General features: G+C 54.2%; 4 protein-coding genes and 1 non-coding gene across 5 annotated transcripts; 2 read left to right on the top strand and 3 right to left on the bottom strand.

The window, feature by feature from the left end:
- Positions 1 to 80: 80 nt before the first annotated feature.
- On the bottom strand, positions 81 to 1,177 carry SODALDRAFT_335379 (hypothetical protein). Its single transcript, XM_028612440.1, has 2 exons — positions 778 to 1,177; positions 81 to 515 (listed from the first exon to the last, which is right to left on the bottom strand). The coding sequence occupies exons 1-2, from the start codon at positions 973 to 975 to the stop codon at positions 396 to 398; spliced, it is 318 nt and encodes a 105-aa protein (XP_028464095.1). The 5' UTR covers positions 976 to 1,177; the 3' UTR covers positions 81 to 395.
- Positions 1,178 to 4,001: 2,824 nt separating this feature from the next.
- On the top strand, positions 4,002 to 4,072 carry SODALDRAFT_t163. Its single transcript has one exon. It is a non-coding gene; the product is annotated as a tRNA-Gly (tRNA).
- Positions 4,073 to 4,394: 322 nt separating this feature from the next.
- Positions 4,395 to 7,710, bottom strand: SODALDRAFT_216363 (beta-glucosidase). The gene is made up of 9 exons (XM_028607307.1): positions 7,148 to 7,710; positions 6,818 to 7,061; positions 6,653 to 6,725; positions 6,359 to 6,574; positions 6,274 to 6,285; positions 6,130 to 6,216; positions 5,722 to 6,063; positions 5,006 to 5,635; positions 4,395 to 4,878 (listed from the first exon to the last, which is right to left on the bottom strand). The coding sequence occupies exons 1-9, from the start codon at positions 7,494 to 7,496 to the stop codon at positions 4,501 to 4,503; spliced, it is 2,331 nt and encodes a 776-aa protein (XP_028464094.1). The 5' UTR covers positions 7,497 to 7,710; the 3' UTR covers positions 4,395 to 4,500.
- A 1,428-nt stretch (positions 7,711 to 9,138) lies between these two features.
- SODALDRAFT_362078 (alpha-xylosidase) lies at positions 9,139 to 11,520 on the top strand (the record flags this gene model as incomplete). Its single annotated transcript, XM_028614432.1, has 2 exons — positions 9,139 to 9,312; positions 9,400 to 11,520. 2 exons carry the CDS (start codon positions 9,139 to 9,141, stop codon positions 11,518 to 11,520), a joined length of 2,295 nt encoding a protein of 764 aa, XP_028464093.1.
- Positions 11,521 to 12,317: 797 nt separating this feature from the next.
- On the bottom strand, positions 12,318 to 16,349 carry SODALDRAFT_335373 (beta-hexosaminidase). The gene is made up of 6 exons (XM_028612439.1): positions 15,912 to 16,349; positions 15,560 to 15,678; positions 14,225 to 15,499; positions 12,935 to 14,166; positions 12,792 to 12,878; positions 12,318 to 12,734 (listed from the first exon to the last, which is right to left on the bottom strand). The coding sequence occupies exons 1-6, from the start codon at positions 16,136 to 16,138 to the stop codon at positions 12,720 to 12,722; spliced, it is 2,955 nt and encodes a 984-aa protein (XP_028464092.1). The 5' UTR covers positions 16,139 to 16,349; the 3' UTR covers positions 12,318 to 12,719.
- Positions 16,350 to 16,583: the final 234 nt, after the last annotated feature.

The following is a 16,583-nucleotide window of genomic DNA, read 5'->3' as shown; positions in this document are numbered from 1 at the left end:
GTAACACCCACGATACAGCTACGGTAGGGACGCGAACAGAATGAACTAGATGTAAAGCCTCATCCGAAATGATCCAGAATGCCCCCCTGGTATTGAACCAATTGATTGAATGTAACGGTCTAGTATACATGAAGAAGTACAGTTGATAGGGGGGTTATATACAATTCGACTTCCTCCAGCACGATTCCCAGTCAGATGTTGCTACAAATGGTCAACATAAAAACCACCGAGGGGGCACGGCCTATGCTGCTCTTTGCTTGTCAACGCCAGCATTTTCGCGACGAGACCGAGGGACGAGGTTGCGACACAACAGCCTCGGTTATATATTCCCCATCCGGTTTCGAATCCAATCCTAATCCTGCTGCGCGACCACCGAACGCCCAAATAATGTTCCTCTAGTATTTCCCGTTCTGCATCTTCCATGTCTCCAGATACAGCGCAGGGTCCTTGGGGCCTGCCTTGGTCTCGTACCGGCCGCGTTCGGGGTGGATGGTCTTGCCGACGAAGGGGGTAAGCTGTAAGAAAACATGTCCAGTTAGCTTCAGGAAAGGGGTGCCGTTCGCGTTTGTTCCCGCTCGGTGTGTGCTGTTCCTCGAGGGCACTTTCACCTCAAGCAGCTCTTTGTCCGGTCCTAGGGTCCACATGTGACTTCCGCCAGGCGTTGGCCCCATTCGCTCTCTTCAACCTGAGTATGCTATCACCGGGAAGAAAGGCCCAGACAAAAGCCCAACCTGGTATGCCAGAGACCAGAAGCTTGTACCAACATGCAAAACGCACCTTGAATTCGGGATCCCTCAACCTCTCCGGGACCACATAGGTCCGCACTCTATTCCACTCAATCTGGTAGCCACCGAACCGCGTGTGCCTTCCCATGGCACCCGTCCGGTTGCCCTTGTAGAAACCCTTGTTGACATCCTTCGTAGTCAGGCGAAGATGCCTGTAGTTGAGGACGCGAAGAATCGGGGAGGGCTGCATGGTGGTAGCGGCGGGAGCTGTCTCCGCGTGGGTGGGTGGGTGTCTGATCCTGATGCGCAAAGCCCGTCAAAGCCCTTCAAGAATTGGTCGCCGCTATAACTTTCTTCTCTCCCGGTCCTCTCGTCGACGGTGAGGATCGCAATTTTCCCGTATGTCTATCCGTTGTCGCTTCGTCGAGATTGGTTGGGTGATCGTTTTGGACTGCACCTGATGGAAGTTCCGCTGTCAGGGACGCCGTTTTCTGATTCTGCCTTGGGGGCCCCCCACTTCGATTCGGATCACGTGAACACGTGTCTCCTGTGCACGGCCCGCATTGATTTCCATGTGGAGAATCCCTGACGCGTACCGCATCCCGCGGTCCCTCCCAACGTCATCAAGTCGGTATACCTAAGGTAGCTTGCGGTCTTCCCTTCTGCAACTCCAATCCGTCTTACCAATTACGTCGAATTACGTTCTGGATCCCTTCCCTGATTATGATCACTTTGGCTACCATTCAGAAGAAGCTCGTCGTCAAATGTCATCCATGATCGACGGCGAAATACCAACGGTGTCATGTTTGCTTGTGCACGAATATAGAGGGATGAACGGCACATTCACACCAAGTGAAGCTATTGAAATAACAAGCTTTCTGATCGATTCTTATGCTACGCTCATTCGTATTTCTATTCCCGAGACGTCTTAGACAAGCCCTCAAGGGGCAAGGGAGGAATCATACCGCGACGTATCCCCGTTTCCGACTTCAGTCAAACCCTAAACAGAGACTCATTCGAATAGAACCAAATAAACGACGGTTCCGGGCCTTTCCTTCTCGAAGTTTACAGTGCGGAGCAAGAGCCAGTAAGAGCATGCATGCTAAGAAGAAGTCACGGCTATGGTAGATCTGACTCGGAAGTCGGTGGAATTGGTATCCCAACATCACGCAGGTAGGTGCAGCACACCGGACGGGCAAACGACACTGCTTTCAGAAACGTCAATATAACAGCATATAGTTTTGGGGTGGAAGGGAGAGTCAAGAAACCTGGTGTCTACATAGCTCCTGCCGACCACGTAGATCTTGCCACGATGGTTCCTTCACTATAGAAGGTAGGTAGATATCATCCCATTCGCAAATACCCCAAGTACCTAGACATAGACGCAATAGCTACCTATGACAAGGCGGCAAGGCGGCAAGGCGGCAAGGCCAACAAGTGTCTCAAGACATCCTGTCCCTGTCAAGGTCAGATCTTAGCTACCTTGCCGAGTGTTGACCGGTTGAACTGCGATTGCCTAAAAGATTAGTTCCTGGGTACCTAGGGAGGATGGTCTTTCGCCGCGCGAGCCTGCTGGTCAGAAAATATCAAGCTCCAGAGCGTCCTCGGAAAGATTCGTACTGCACCTGGCTTCTGAACGTGAGTATGAGCGTTAGCAGCTTCCCCGTAGCGCGGGCCTTCTGGTCAGAAAACAAGAAACTCCAGAACGCTCTGCAACAGATTCGTAATGTGCCTGGCTTTTGACCTGGCTTTTGACCGTGAGTATAAGCACTGGCAGCTTCCCCAGTGTGCCGGGCAACACAGAGTCCAGACAAGGGAGTCGCTCCTCGCGCATGAAGAGCGAACACTCTTCATTCATCCCATTCCCTATAATAACCCGGATCCCATCTGGTCTTCCATCATCTCCTCAGAACTCCTCTGCCATCGTCCCCTCTACTGTCACTTCGAACACCTGCTCCCAGCGTCCCATTTCTCTGGAGACCCTTTCTCTTCTCTTCTGGACACTCTCTTCTCCGCTCTGCTCATCTGCTCCAACATGTCAACGTCGGGAATCCTCTGCTTCCAGGCATGGCAACTTGGCAAGTCATAGCACACGACGCTTGACGCGGCTTGACTACCTAGGTGAACAACAACAAAAAGAGCAACGAAAGACGCCTCAGAATTGCTTCTTGACCACGTTTTCATCAAGGCCCATCAGGGTTTCGGATGTTTGTGGTTCGCTGCTTCATCATCGACGTCTAAAAAGGTGGGGACCATGATGATGATCCTTCCGGACTCCCAGTGAAGATACTGCTAATCTACAGAGCGACGCTTGTAGCGAGCGTTCGCAGTGCTGAACACAGCCGTGTCATCCTTCTGAGGGAAGATGGTGGTGAAATATGGTCGGGCTGCTTTCCTGCCTTGCAGGTTATCCTTGCCGCAGCTCACTCAGCCGACACGTGACATACACGCGGGCTGACCAAAAGGAACCCCACTTTTAGATACGAACATGCCACCACCACCACCAAAAAGCTCCATCGCAGCAGCGACGACCAATTCCACCTTTTCTCCTGGATATTTTCGTGGGTAATTACTCCGCCTCCATACTCCCCTGCTCGTATAAACATAAAGATAGTCTCTTGACCTGCGCACCCAACTTTTTGCCTGACCATTACGTTCCAGAAATGCGAGCTTCCATCGGATCGTGCGACATAGAGTCTGAACGAGCATTCATCTACCCATGCAACACGAGGAGGCTTGTCTACATACTGACGTAATGGGCTGGATGCTGGAATACGGGAGATGGGATTCTCATACGGATCCATTAGAAGGACATCTGTCATTTTACAAGCCCTGCATGTGACGCCAGGTTTTAGCTGTACTCTGTAGGGAAATCAACGTACTACTCCAGACTCAATCTTGTCGAGCTCCCGTACCTTGGAACCTTGTTTATGTTTGGAGGCGCACACGGCACCTCAGTTTGATGGGTCAAGCCAGAAGAAAGCTTGGTCCCGACCCGCTTGGTGCACGGTCCAATTACCCGTAAGTTGTCCAGACGGGAGGTACACAAACGAAGTACCGCTCCCTAGGGCCATTGTTCGTGTCCGATGACAATTCCACTCCAACTCTTCGCCAAACATATGCTTACGAACAAGCCAAATTCCGTCCCCGTGCTGCACATTTCTAGGATTCGCCATATGTCGGTAGTCGATGTTAGTTCTCTGTCAATATTCGATGTTTAGGGATTACATTGGATCTGGTATAGTCCATACTCACAGCACTTCGAATATCCAAAAAGCGTGAATGGTTTAGTGGTAAAATTCTCCGTTGCCATCGGGGAGCCCTGGGTTCGATTCCCAGTTCACGCAAGGATACTTTGTTAGGCTTGCTGAGTGGTTTAATGAGCACTTGGCAGGTTGGATTTTTGTTTTGTTTTGGTATCCATTGCTTTTCTTTCTTTTTTCTTTCTTTTTTTCCTTTTTTTGTTTTAGATATAAAAAATCAATTTGTTTGTTTGTTTACAATACAATTCTGTTTAATACCCGAGTTCGTGTCTATCTTGCCGCTATTTACTCCATATTTTGAGATCGCATGCGCATAACGGGTAACAAAAGAACGCACCGTCGAAGCACATGTCTTGAAGAGAATGGCCACTAAGAGCTAACCCGAAGCGGTACACAAATTCTCTCTCGCCGATGAGGGTATGTCTATCCAGATATTACACGCTACATTGCGATATACAACCCCCTTCCTTCCCCTCCCCCTTCCCATCGTCGCCGCTCGAAATTGGCACCAATCAAACAACAGTGACGGTGGCGTTGGCACGGATGTCTGCGCTCGAGCTGCCGACCAAAATCTGGAAGTCGCCGGGCTCGACCACGTACTGTATCTTCCTGTCCCAAAGACCCCACTCGGACACGTCAAGCTCGATGTCGACGGTGACGGTCTCGCCGGCGGGGACAAGCACCTTGTTGAAGCCCTTCAGCTTGATGTCGGGGACGTCAACTGACGCAATCACGTCCCTGACGTAAACCTGGACAACCTCCTTGCCGTCGAGATCCGAGGCGTTCTCTATGTCCACCGACACGGTGATGACGTCCGAGGCCGAGGCGGTAGTGGAGGACAGGGTCAGGTCGGAGTATTTGAAGTTGCTGTACGACAAGCCGTAGCCGAACTGCGGGGGAAAAGGAACAAGAAAAAAAATGAATAGTCAGCACAGCACTTATAAATGCCGAGGAGAAAAGGAAGAAAAGGGAGAAAAGGCGGGAAAGAGGGTGCCAGGGTCAGAATGTTTGACATACCTCGTACATCGGCAGGGGGCTGTTGAAGACGTAGTTGTTACCAAACTCGAGGGTGCCGTTCGGGTGGATGCGACCAGGATTGGGCCAGCGGCGAGCCGACTTAAGGTGGTCATAGTAGGCAGGAGCCGTGCCGATATCCCACGGGAAGGCCACGGAAAGCTTACCGGACGGATTCACGTCGCCGAAAAGGATGTTGGCGAGGGCATGACCTCCCTCCTCGCCCTGGTAGAACATCTGCACCAGAGCAGCGGCTTCCTCAGAGATCCAGGGCTCGGTGATGGGCTTTCCAGAGCTGTAAACGACGACGGTCGGTGTTCCGGTCTCGATAATGGCCTTCACCAGGCGGGGCATCATGCCGACGAGCTTGAGATCGTGCCCGTCAATGTGCTCACCAGTCGTGGCGTTGAGGCCCATCCATAGTTCGTTCTGATCGCGGGACCATGTGCCGACGACCACAACTGCAACGTCAGCAGCCTCGGCAGCGGCGATGGCCTCGGGGAAGCCGTCTTCGTCGTTGGACCAGCGCTCGCCTCCCTGGGCAAAAGTAACGGTGCCCTCGCTGGCATCCCGGATGCCCTCATAAGGGGTAACGCCTCGCGTCATTGAGGTGTGGATGACATAATCGCCATACTATTCAAATCAAGTTAGAAGATGAAGAAAGAAAAAAAAAAGGAGAGAAAGGGAGAGAGGAACAAAAAAAGACAAAAGGAGCATACGTTGACATAGCCGTGGGCCATGGGTCCAATGACGGCGACGTGAGCATTCTTAGAGATGGGCAAGGCATTCTCATGGTTCTCGAGCAGGACGATGCTTTCCTCGTCAATCTCCTGCGCCAGGGCCTTGTGCTCGTCCGTGTTGATGTAGTCCCAGAACTCGTCATCCGGCACGGCGGTGTAGGGGTTCTCGAAGAGGCCAGCGGCGAACTTGGCGCGGAGGACACGGGCGACGGCCGTGTCAACGACCTCGGGGTCAATCTTGCCCGCCTCAATCAGCTCGGGGATCTTCTCGAAGCTGTACCGGCCGCCACCCATTTCGACGTCGTTTCCGGCCGGGAGGGTCTACGCATGAACCCATGTTAGCTTAGCCACGACTCGAGACGGGAGGTGCGAGTCTTCTCAGCCTACCATAGTAGTGACACACTCGTGATCGAACGGCTCCACAGAGCAGACGCCAAAGTCGGTGGCAAGACGGGCGGTGCCGCCAGCATCGGACTAGAGTGGCTACGATTAGCTAGGAAACGAAATGATATGGAGACGAGCAGCGCATACGATGATGTAGTACTGCGAGAAAACGGGAGAGTTAGCCATCAATCATGGTTTTCGTTTCGTTTTCTCGGGACTGGGGGGTCCTCACCTCATAGCCCCATTCGCCGCGCAGGATTTCCTCCTGGATATGGTGGTCGGAGACAACAGGAATGCCATCATAAGAGTTATAAGAACCCATGACGCTCCACGCATCAGCATCCAGGATGGCGCGCTTAAAGGCTGGCAGGTAGGTGGTACGAAGCATTCGCTCGCCGCCATGGACGGGGGCGGTGTTGACGCCCTGTTCAGGGGTAGCGAAGGCGGCCTGTGAGGCTGGTTAGTCGCTTATTATTATCATCGCCTTACCCAAGCTGTGGGGTTGACAAGAGCGGGAGGCACTCACAAAGTGCTTGACCATGGCGCACACTTTCTCGCTCTGCAGGCCCTTGACGTATGCGTGGCCCATTTCTCCAGCCCTGCCAAATTATCCTGTTAGCCGGTCCCAAACCAAACCACCACAACCCCTAGAACCATGTTCCCGATGGCCTCCGATCGCCCGCCGACGTACAGATAAGGGTCCTCGGTGTAGCACTCTTCGACTCGTCCGAAGCGCAACTCGCGAGCTAGATCCACGACGGGGGCAAAGATCTGGTTGACGCCCAAAGCACGGGACTCGATGCCGATGACCTGGGCCATCTTCTCGACCAGCTCGGGGTTGAAGGAGCAGCCATGGGCAATGGGCGAGTTGAAGATGGTGGCATTGAGGGCGAGAAAGCCATGAATACCCTCACTCTGGATGAAGGCGGGAATACCTATAGGGAAACGTTTTAGCTCCATCGCCTCGCCTCGCCTCTTCTCCTTCTTGCCCAGACATCGTTCTCGAAGAATCACTCCTTACCAAGACGGGTCTTGTTGACGAGATAGTCCTGGGCAAGCCTGGCGCCGCGGCTGACCATGGCTTTGGTCATGTAGAGGCCAGTCCAGACGGAATTGGCGCGGTTCTCGGCGAGCCAAGCCATGGCGGTCTCGTTGTAGGTGCCATCGTCGATGTCCAGGAAGTCGCGAATGTCGCCCTGCAGCAATTGGGCCGTCTTTTCCTCGATGGTCATGCGCTTGAGCAAGTCGGCCACACGGTCATCAATCGCAGCATCGGGATTCTTGTAGACCGGGACACAGCTCGCGTTGTCGGCAGCAGCCTTGGCAGTGGCCGCGAGGAGCGAGGCACAGACAGCGAAGGAGAACTTCATGGTGTCAGAGGTCGCACTGCGGGATCACACTTGCTGGGGACCTCCGTGACGGACACTTAAAGTCGGAGAGCTTTGTTGAAACGCCAATGGGTCTGGGGCAAAAGCCTGGGCTTCCCTTCTATGACCACTGGGACTGGCTGCATACTTATAGCCGACGTGTTCGTCTCCCCGAACCAGGACAAGGGCCTGCGTCTCACTCGGCCCATGCAAGACAAGACGTAGCAATGAGGATGGTTTCGTTACGGTGAGCAACGGCAAGGGGAACGCCACCCGCCCAATGTGAAGCTACGGAGCTTCTCCGCACCGCTCATGGCGAGCTTTGGGGAAAAGGAGACCGAACCTGGGGGTGGTTTCCGCCGGTGTGGTCGCTTGGAGGGGAGAAGGCATACGACGAAAGCGGCGTTGAGAAACTTCCATTGGACATGGAAGTCATAGCCCCTGGATGAACATAATTATAAGGTCAATTGAAAGGAGTAGGTACGCAGTAAGCAGCGCAATTGAACAACGATCCCCCGGATCTAAGCTGAAAGAAGAAATCGGGGTAGAGAGATGAATTTGGCAAACTTGGTTTCGGTGGGAGTCGTCCCGGATGACATGGGTGAGATGTCCACGGTGCTGTGGGTCTTTATTAAGGTACAACGTGCACAGGTGCCGTCATGAAAGCCGGTTGCTCAGGTACGGTACGTACTCTGTACCGGTGGTACCTGAGGGTACGGTACCTTGACTAAAAGGAGACACTAGCTTAGGTAAGAACGGAATGGCTTGAAACACTGGGGAAGGAGAGGCCCACTTACGAATCCAATGAGATGAAAGGCACCCGCCAATCGGATAAAGAGCGGCACATGTTAATCCGAGGCCCCGAGAGTCGATCACCACAATCTCCAAGTCCTCAATCTCCCATCTCCGCGATCGAGTCTCTCCTCTCTCCGCAACTTTCCAGACCCAATCCTATCATATATTTTTTTCTTCCGTCAGTTTTACGGTCGTCTACATATGGCTCTGAAATTGAGAATATGCCAGGATTCGAGCTTCCCTTTTGGCATGAGTAATACCCGGGGCGTCGATAGCAGGACCCTTCGTCTCGCTGACCTGGGCCAATTCTCCAACAGCGTCTGCTCTCCACAACGTTATAGCCTCTCTTACGTTGGCCCTGGCGGGCCGCTAATCGCGGACGATACCAACCGTATGGAGATTCAATTTCCTCACATGATAAGTGCCTCGTAGGTAATCCACGTCCGACTGCGGCTTGCTCATCAACTGAAGCGGGTGACGCGGGCGGAGCGGATACACACCGGCGGGATTAGTCGATCCCCATTCGCCGGCCTTGGAGAGAGGCTTGTTGTGTTGTGGTGGGGGACCGCTCGCAGCCCACGCCGCATGCATCCGCTGGGATTCCCCATCGCCGCCTCCAGGACGGAGTAATCACATCAAAAACATGCTGCTTTGTTCCCTGGGGTCGTCCACTTTATCCGGAGCCCGTCTTGTTTTCTGACTTACAAGACAGCTCGCTCTCGCTCCTTTGAAACGTCTGCCACTTAAGCATCTGTTTCCCCTGATGTTGGGCGTCTTCTCGCAAGTCTTTTGCGCTTTTCCTTCTCCCGTGGGCGGTGTCTGATCATCCAGTTCTCGACAATTGCCCGTCATGGTTCACTTCAGAGATGGAATGTGGCTCCCCGCAAAGGACATGTGGGTTGAGTATGCCGAGGAAGTCTACGAAATAACACCACGGGTGGACGGTAAAGGGCTGAGCCTGCTATGTCCCACGAAGAAGATCCTCAGGCGCGGCGATACTTTAAACAGAAGCACTGTCACCTTGGTGAGTTTTCGTCTTTTGGCTTTGTACGGCCGGGGGGGGAGGGGGGGGGGCTCAGAGCGCAATACTCACGGAAATGATGGTGTGCAGGACATCAACGCCGAGGCGGACGGAATCATCTCTGTCGAGGCCACGCATTGGGCCGGTGCTCTGAACAAGGGCCCTCACTTCGAGCTCTTTCCCCACGGTCGGCCAGATGTCCAGAGCAGCATCTTCGAGTCCGACGAAGGAACCACTCTCACTTCCGGCTCCGTAGCCGCAACCATCGACCCGAATACTTTCGAGATTCGCTTCCACAGCGCAGACGGGGCAAAGCGGCTCACCTCCCTGCAGACCCGAAGCGTCGGCCTGGCCTACAACCCTGCGCCAAGTACGCCGATGCAGACCGCCGATATGCGAAACCTCAAGCACTACATGTTCACCCAGACCACCCTTGCCGTCGGGGAGACTGTCCACGGTCTTGGCGAGAGGTTTGGTGCCTTTAATAAGGTCGGCCAGTCCATCACACTCTGGAATGCCGACGGCGGTACCTCCAGCGACCAGGCCTACAAGAACGTTTCCTTCTGGCTTAGCAGTAAGGGATACGGCATCTTCATCGACACCCCGGCCAAGGTTGAACTGGAAGTCGGCAGCGAGAGGTGCACGCGAGTCCAGACCGCTGTGGAGGGCCAGCGACTCAAGTGGCACATCATCTATGGTCCTTCCCCCAAGGAGGTTCTGCAAAGGTATTCCATCTTGACGGGGAAACCCGGCAAGGTTCCCAGCTGGAGCTTTGGCCTCTGGCTGACCACCAGCTTCACCACCAACTACGACCAGGAAACGGTCCAGTCCTTCCTGGAGGGCATGAAAGCCCGTGGGTCGCCCGTAGAGGTCTTCCACTACGATTGCTTCTGGATGAAGGCGTTCACATGGACCAGCTTCGTCTTCGACGACGACAGGTTCCCGGACCCCAAGGGTCAGATCGCCAAGCTCAAGGAGTCTGGTCTGTGCAAGAAGGTCTGCGTCTGGATCAACCCGTACATTGCACAACAAGGTGCCGCTTTTGCCGAGGCTGCCGAGAAGGGCTACCTCCTCAAGCGAAAGAACGGCGACGTTTGGCAGTGGGACCTGTGGCAGGCCGGCATGGGCCTGGTGGATTTCACCAACCCCGAAGCCGTCACCTGGTACGTCGACAATCTCAACAAGCTCTTCGACCAGGGGGTCGACTCCATCAAGACGGATTTTGGTGAACGGATTCCGACCCTGGACGTCGAGTGGCACGACAAGTCGGTGGATCCCGCCAAAATGCACAACTACTACGCCTTCATCTACAACAAGATCGTCTACGAGGCTCTGCAGGCAAGGTACGGCAAGAACGAGGCCGTCCTCTACGCGAGGACCGCCTGCGCCGGCACTCAGCGCTTCCCTCTCCAGTGGGGCGGAGACTGCGAGTCAACCCCCGAGGCCATGGCCGAGTCGGTCCGCGGCGGTCTGGGCCTGGGCCTGAGCGGCTTCTCCTTCTGGAGCTGCGACATTGGCGGCTTCGAGGGATGCCCGCCGGCTTGGATCTACAAGCGCTGGGTAGCCATGGGTCTCCTCTGCAGTCACAGCCGGCTACACGGAAGCAGCTCCTACCGCGTACCCTGGGTCATGGACGACGACGACCAGACCGAGGAGGGCTGCTCTCGGACGCTTGCCAAGTGGACCGCGCTCAAGTCGCGGCTCATGCCGTACCTGTTCGCCGAGGCGCAGAAGTCGGTGGAACAGGGTCTGCCGTTGTCGCTCAGGGCAGTACTGGTTGAGTTCCCTGAGGATCCAACGTCGTGGTTCCTGGACAGACAGTTCATGGTGGGGCCCAACCTGCTTGCGGCCCCCGTATTCGAGGAGTCGGGCGAGGTCGAGTTCTACCTGCCCCAGGGCAAATGGACTTCTTATTTCACGGGGGAAGTCCGCGACGGGCCCGGCTGGTTCAGGGAGAAACATGGATTCGGTACTCTGCCGCTCTACGTTAGGGAGAATACGGTGCTCGTCCTGGGTAGCGAAAAAGCTGTGGGCGCCGTCTACGATTATACCGAAGATGTCGAGGTCCGGTTATACCAAGTCCGCGAGGGCGCAAAGGCTTCGCTCGTCGACACGGAAGGCAATGAGGTGGGTGTTCTGGAAGTGGGCAGTGACGGGAAGCTCAAGGATGTGTCGGTGCTCAAGGGGAACTTCGCTGTCAAGGAGCTGTAGAGGGCGGGCGGGCGGGCGGGCATTCATGACATTTTACGACATTTAGAGTCATTGCATCATATACCTCGGTAGACGTGGGTTTTCGCTTTTCATTTTCTTTTTCATTTTCTTTTCCTTTTTATTTTATTTTTTTGCCCGTCTTCAATTCATCTCGTACACATTATCCAATTCCACTGCACTCTCGCAGCCACTACCCTTTGAGACCTTAGTGTGAATATCTACCCCTCTTGTGCCCCTCACTTCTCCAATTCGGGGTCAGGGGTCTTCAAGCCACCCCGCACTTAGCAGCATCCATTTACCCGGCTAGAGTCGTCGGGATACAACATTGAAATGTGGGGAATCAACCGAGCCACTCACATCTCTTCAACTCCGACTTGTGGGTACGGCGCTGGGTAGACGTGCATCCTTAGGTAGCCGCCCAAACAACCCCCATCAAGAACAGGCGAAGTAGCCATAGCCCCGAAGCCGGAATGCAAACATCTCTACTCTACCTAGAGAGGTACCATGAAGGTACCTTCAATACCAACCTAGCGACGGGGTCCCTTTTACCAGCCTCTCTCTACTAAGTGCATGCCTGTTTGTAATCCCCGGCAGCCCTGTCTACGGATACCAACGACTAAGCACTAACCGTCGCAACGGGTCAACGTTCCGGGACCTCGGATCGCTGTCGGGCTAACAGATCGAGTCGAGTCGCGTTCTGAATACCTATATCCGCTCGCTTGGAATCCTCGTTGCATTACTCTTACCGGAGACAGGGACGAGATGGCATTGGTCCACATGATGGCCTTCCGATGTTGTGAATATTTATGGATATATCTCACTGAACTAGTACGGAACAACGGCAAGCCCATGTAGTAACGGGCATATGACATTGGGTATTCTCTTGCCCGTCGAATGTAATTGCCCTGAAGCTAGAAGACTTGAAGGTGAGACGAAGGAAAAATAACAAGATAAGCATACCTACTTCCTCAAGTTGAATCAGAGTGGCGCGAAAACAAGAGTTGATCGTTCCCTAAGAGTCTGGGCATCCACCTTTAACAGACACAGACAGAAGACATCAATAGAGTACCAGATGCAGACATCATCCCAAATTAGTGCTGGTACCAAAGTGAAAGAAATAGATTTGGATATATCATGGCTCATATGCGTAGACATGCAAGGCTAAAGTTGATGTAATACCTAGGTGTTCGTCAATGAATTCAGAGATCGGCCCACTGCTCGTGCGTTAGCAAACGAGCTCGAGACTTCCCCACAGCTTATGGTCAACTCACAGCGTCAGGTGTATTGGTGATCTCTTCGAATGATTGCAGAATCTCGAATCCCATCGCAACAATGTGTTCGTACGCACTATCTTGGACCTGAGATTCGTCAGTACCCTATGTCCGAAAATGCCACAGTAGGAGTAGAGAAATACCCAGCTCAACACAGTCTTCGTGGATTTGTACGCCTTGTTCCGTCTCACACCCATCACTACAAGTCCCTGGAGAACAAGGGCCGACTGCTGCGACGGAGGCACGACTGGCGCCAGAACCCCACCAATGTCCTCATGATCGCGGGACATAAGAGGTGGTATGTTAGTCGACAGCAGGTTCCCGGGGCTGCAGATGATCACCGTGCCAAGGAGCGTGTCGTCCGCGCTCTTCGCCCTGACTATGCCACAGGCCTTCACCTCTTGGAGCGCCGTCTTGTACAACTCGGTGACTTCGGGGTTGGTGTGCTTGTCGACAAACGTCAGCACGCGCTCCCCGTCCGTGTTATCAAGACCGTGAATGAGGTCAAAGCTGATGCTCGCGCGCTGTATGCCCTGGAGCAGCCCCTCTGGCACGCTCCAGGTGGAGAGATCGTTGATGACGAGATTCGTCAAGCGCTTGGGAAATTGCGTGTCCCAGCCGTTGTTGGCGAACCAGGACTTGGTATGGCCTTCGTCGATGGGAATGCCGAGGAAGACACCCGGGAAAGCAATACCTAACTGCAGTTTCTTAATGTTTCGCTTCTTCCTCAAGTGGCGAAGAGCTCTCCTATGGAGCGACGTTCCCACGGAATGGTTGCGCTTGGAGGGATCCACGAAGATCGACCCTAGAATTCCGGTCCGGTCAATGGCATATGTAGCAGCGAAGCCATAGAGGGCATTCGTGCTACTGTTCCGAACGACGAAGTGGGCCCCCTCAATGTTGGGGTTGGATAATTCAAACGAGAGCGGCGTCGCCTTGTCCAGGCATCCGAGGTCACTCGTAGATGCGCGTGCTACTGCCGTGACGAGCTCTTGGAGCCCGCAGGCATCGCGATCGCGGTCATAGTCCTCGACAATCCAATTCTTGCGGGATTTCATTCCTCTCCTGCTCTTCCTCAGCGTTCCCGGGAGGCTTCCCTTGGGCACGAAGTCGCCACAGAGAGCTCGTACTAAGGACTGCATCGCCGTTTCCGTGAAGTCGAATGTGCAGATATAGGTCCCAATGGTTTTGTCCATGGCAAAATCATAAGGCGAGCTGACAGCTACGACGATAACCGACTTCTTTTGCCCCCTTGTCCTCAGCATTGAGCACATCATCTCTACATGCTTGGTAAAGCCGCTCTGGTACAAGTTTCTGTTCGCGTCCGCCGTCACGATGATTATGCAGGAGGCTCTGTGGATGAGGTTCTCATGGACTGGCAGCTCCGTTAGCGCTTGAACCAGATATTGTTAGCTTGAGCCAGATATTTTTACCTGGCCGAACACCATTCGCAGTATAGCTTGTGTGAAGCACCTTGCCGTTACGGGCACGTGCAAGACACCTCCCCAGTTCTCTGAAAACACCCTCACCGCTCATAATAGTTCCCCTGTCTCGGTGAACCCAGGTATCGTGGGTGTTCGGTGCAGAAGCTTGGGCGCCTTTGGCTTGTAGCAGACTCTTCATGAGAGAAGACGCCGGGAGGGGCTTGACGAGTGGTGTTAGCAGTAAAAGCTCCTCATCCTGATGCATGCTCCTCGAGAGCGGGAGGAGTTTGTCGTTATCTCTGATAACCGTGATTGAGTCGTCATAGGCCATCTTGGATAGGGCAAGATGAGACGGGCGTAGTTTCGACAATAGTGAGATCCCTGGAGGGTTCAGGGCGGTGACCCAGGAGGTGCACGTCGACTTGAGTCGGATGATGCGATTCAACGACGTTCTTATCCTGTCTTTTGTGATAATGCCGTTCTCAATACCCAGCTTGAGACCTTTGATGGCTTCCTTTTGTACTTCGAAAGCCCTACAGAGCAAAACAAGATCACAGCCGGCCTCGACAGCCATGACGACTCCGTTTTGTACTCCAATGTCATGGCTCAAGGCCTGCATTTCGAGGCATTCCGAAATGGCAACTCCGTCGAACCCCAGGTCGTTTCTCAGGAGATCGTCGACGACCTGATCGGAGAGACACGCATGCGACACGTTCATGGAGGGATTGGAGATGGCACAGCCACCGACAAACATGCCGTCCAGCTTTCCCGTGGCAATGGCATTGCGGAAGGGGACAAGCGCGCTGAGACTCAGCTCCTCCAGGGTCTGGGTGATGATGGGAATGTCCAGGCTGGAGCCCAGGAAGTCCAGGTTGCCGTACGACGGGAAGTGTTTCCCGCAACAGGCAAGTCCGGCGTCGCGAATGCCGTTGATGGCGGCGATGCCATACTGGGAGACTTCCTGGGGGTCGTCCCCCGTGGCGCGTACGCCAAGAGGTTGATACCTGGCATTGGATAGAACGTCCAAGACGGGGCCCAACATCATGTTCACCCCGCACGCGCCGACCGCAGTGGCTGTGGCCTTGTTGACCTCATAAGCCAGGTCCGCGCGGCCAGTAGCGGCAATTCCCATGGCACTTGGGAACTGGCAGACGTACTCGTCGTCGAAAAGACTGTTGACGCCGCCATTCTCCTGGTCGAGGGCGATGAGGAGAGGCTGTGGATGGCCTGCATTGTGAGCTATAGTTTGCAGTTCCCGGACCAAGTTGGCCATTTCCGCGGCAGCTGTCGTAATATTAGAAATGACATCCATAACAGGGTCCCTGTAAGATGAAGTTGACTAACACTTAAGGTTCTTCGCCGTGAGAATGATGGACCCGAGATGATGGTCTTCAATGAGATGGCGGATCTGTGGCGTCACCTCCGTCCCATCCCATCCCATGATGAACATCTGGCCAATTGCCCTGGAAAATGAAAATAGCGCAGTGTCAGTGAGAGAGCCATGACTGACTGATCAATCCCAAAGATGCATCGAGCTTGTCAGCCCCAGTCCTTGCCATCTGCACACCCGAAGATGGGGAGGGGGTACAGCAGCAGCGGCTTTTGCGCGGTGGAGGCCGGAGTCCGGAGGAAAACAACAAGAAGGGATCGATGAGGCTATGAGCTTCTGGATGCATGATGGCATGATGCAGCTTACCAATCGAGGTCCTCCCATCTTGGATCGAAACCAATTTGTTGGGCTTCATTCGACATCGAGGTGGACATGGTTACCGGCCTCTGAGATGACCCGGACCCAGAGGAGCGGGCATAGTACCTATCAAGACGGGAGGTTTCAAGTGACAACGGTGTAGGTCGGCGGCGGGCCTTGTCTCGAGAAAGTTGCTCCGACTCGGCGATAGTTCTGATGATGCTCTGTGTTACCATGTCGCATATGGGGAAGGGGAGCCGAGGCCGGTGAACGGCTGATCCTCGGCTGATACTAGCGTCGGTATTCGGTGCCAACGGGGGGGTTGTGGGTCGTCCAAGTACCGAGATGTTCTCGCACTGTCTCGTCTCCGCTTATTTTAGGGCCGCTTTTACGCGGGATTATCCTCTGGAACCTCTGGAACCTCTGGTTGACCTGTTTGCTTCTTTCTGATTGCGTGTTTGACTTCGTACTTCGTTGTCGCGTCCCAAGGTTTAGGTTTGGCGGTCAACCCAAACTTAACAAGCACGTGAAGTCCCTTACACGTGATGCGTCTTTGGGGGAGTTGACACTCCAACGAGAGTTTTGACGGCAACATTAGCGTCCGCCACTCCTACCATACGACGTTACATGGCCACATAGATGGGCCGACAAAGGGCGGGGCTTCCTCATTCTTCGTCTATC

This window comes from Sodiomyces alkalinus (genome assembly GCF_003711515.1).
Source record: "Sodiomyces alkalinus F11 unplaced genomic scaffold SODALscaffold_9, whole genome shotgun sequence".
NCBI lineage: Eukaryota > Fungi > Ascomycota > Sordariomycetes > Glomerellales > Plectosphaerellaceae > Sodiomyces > Sodiomyces alkalinus.
This window is presented reverse-complemented; position numbering and strand designations above follow the sequence as displayed.

Excerpts from the sequence above, each read along its gene's own strand:
- SODALDRAFT_335373 (XM_028612439.1), bottom strand. The coding sequence starts at position 16,138 with ATGGTAACACAGAGCATCATCAGAACTATCGCCGAGTCGGAGCAACTT. Across the intron at positions 15,679-15,911 it reads AGATGGGAGGACCTCGATTG|GGCAATTGGCCAGATGTTCA; the intron begins GTAAGCTGCATC and ends TTCATTTTCCAG. Across the intron at positions 12,879-12,934 it reads CGAAGACTGTGTTGAGCTGG|GTCCAAGATAGTGCGTACGA; the intron begins GTATTTCTCTAC and ends GACGAATCTCAG.
- SODALDRAFT_335379 (XM_028612440.1), bottom strand. The coding sequence starts at position 975 with ATGCAGCCCTCCCCGATTCTTCGCGTCCTCAACTACAGGCATCTTCGC. Across the intron at positions 516-777 it reads TGAGGGATCCCGAATTCAAG|CTTACCCCCTTCGTCGGCAA; the intron begins GTGCGTTTTGCA and ends GTTTTCTTACAG.
- SODALDRAFT_216363 (XM_028607307.1), bottom strand. The coding sequence starts at position 7,496 with ATGAAGTTCTCCTTCGCTGTCTGTGCCTCGCTCCTCGCGGCCACTGCC. Across the intron at positions 7,062-7,147 it reads CGTCAACAAGACCCGTCTTG|GTATTCCCGCCTTCATCCAG; the intron begins GTAAGGAGTGAT and ends GTTTCCCTATAG. Across the intron at positions 5,636-5,721 it reads TGGCCCACGGCTATGTCAAC|TATGGCGATTATGTCATCCA; the intron begins GTATGCTCCTTT and ends TGATTTGAATAG.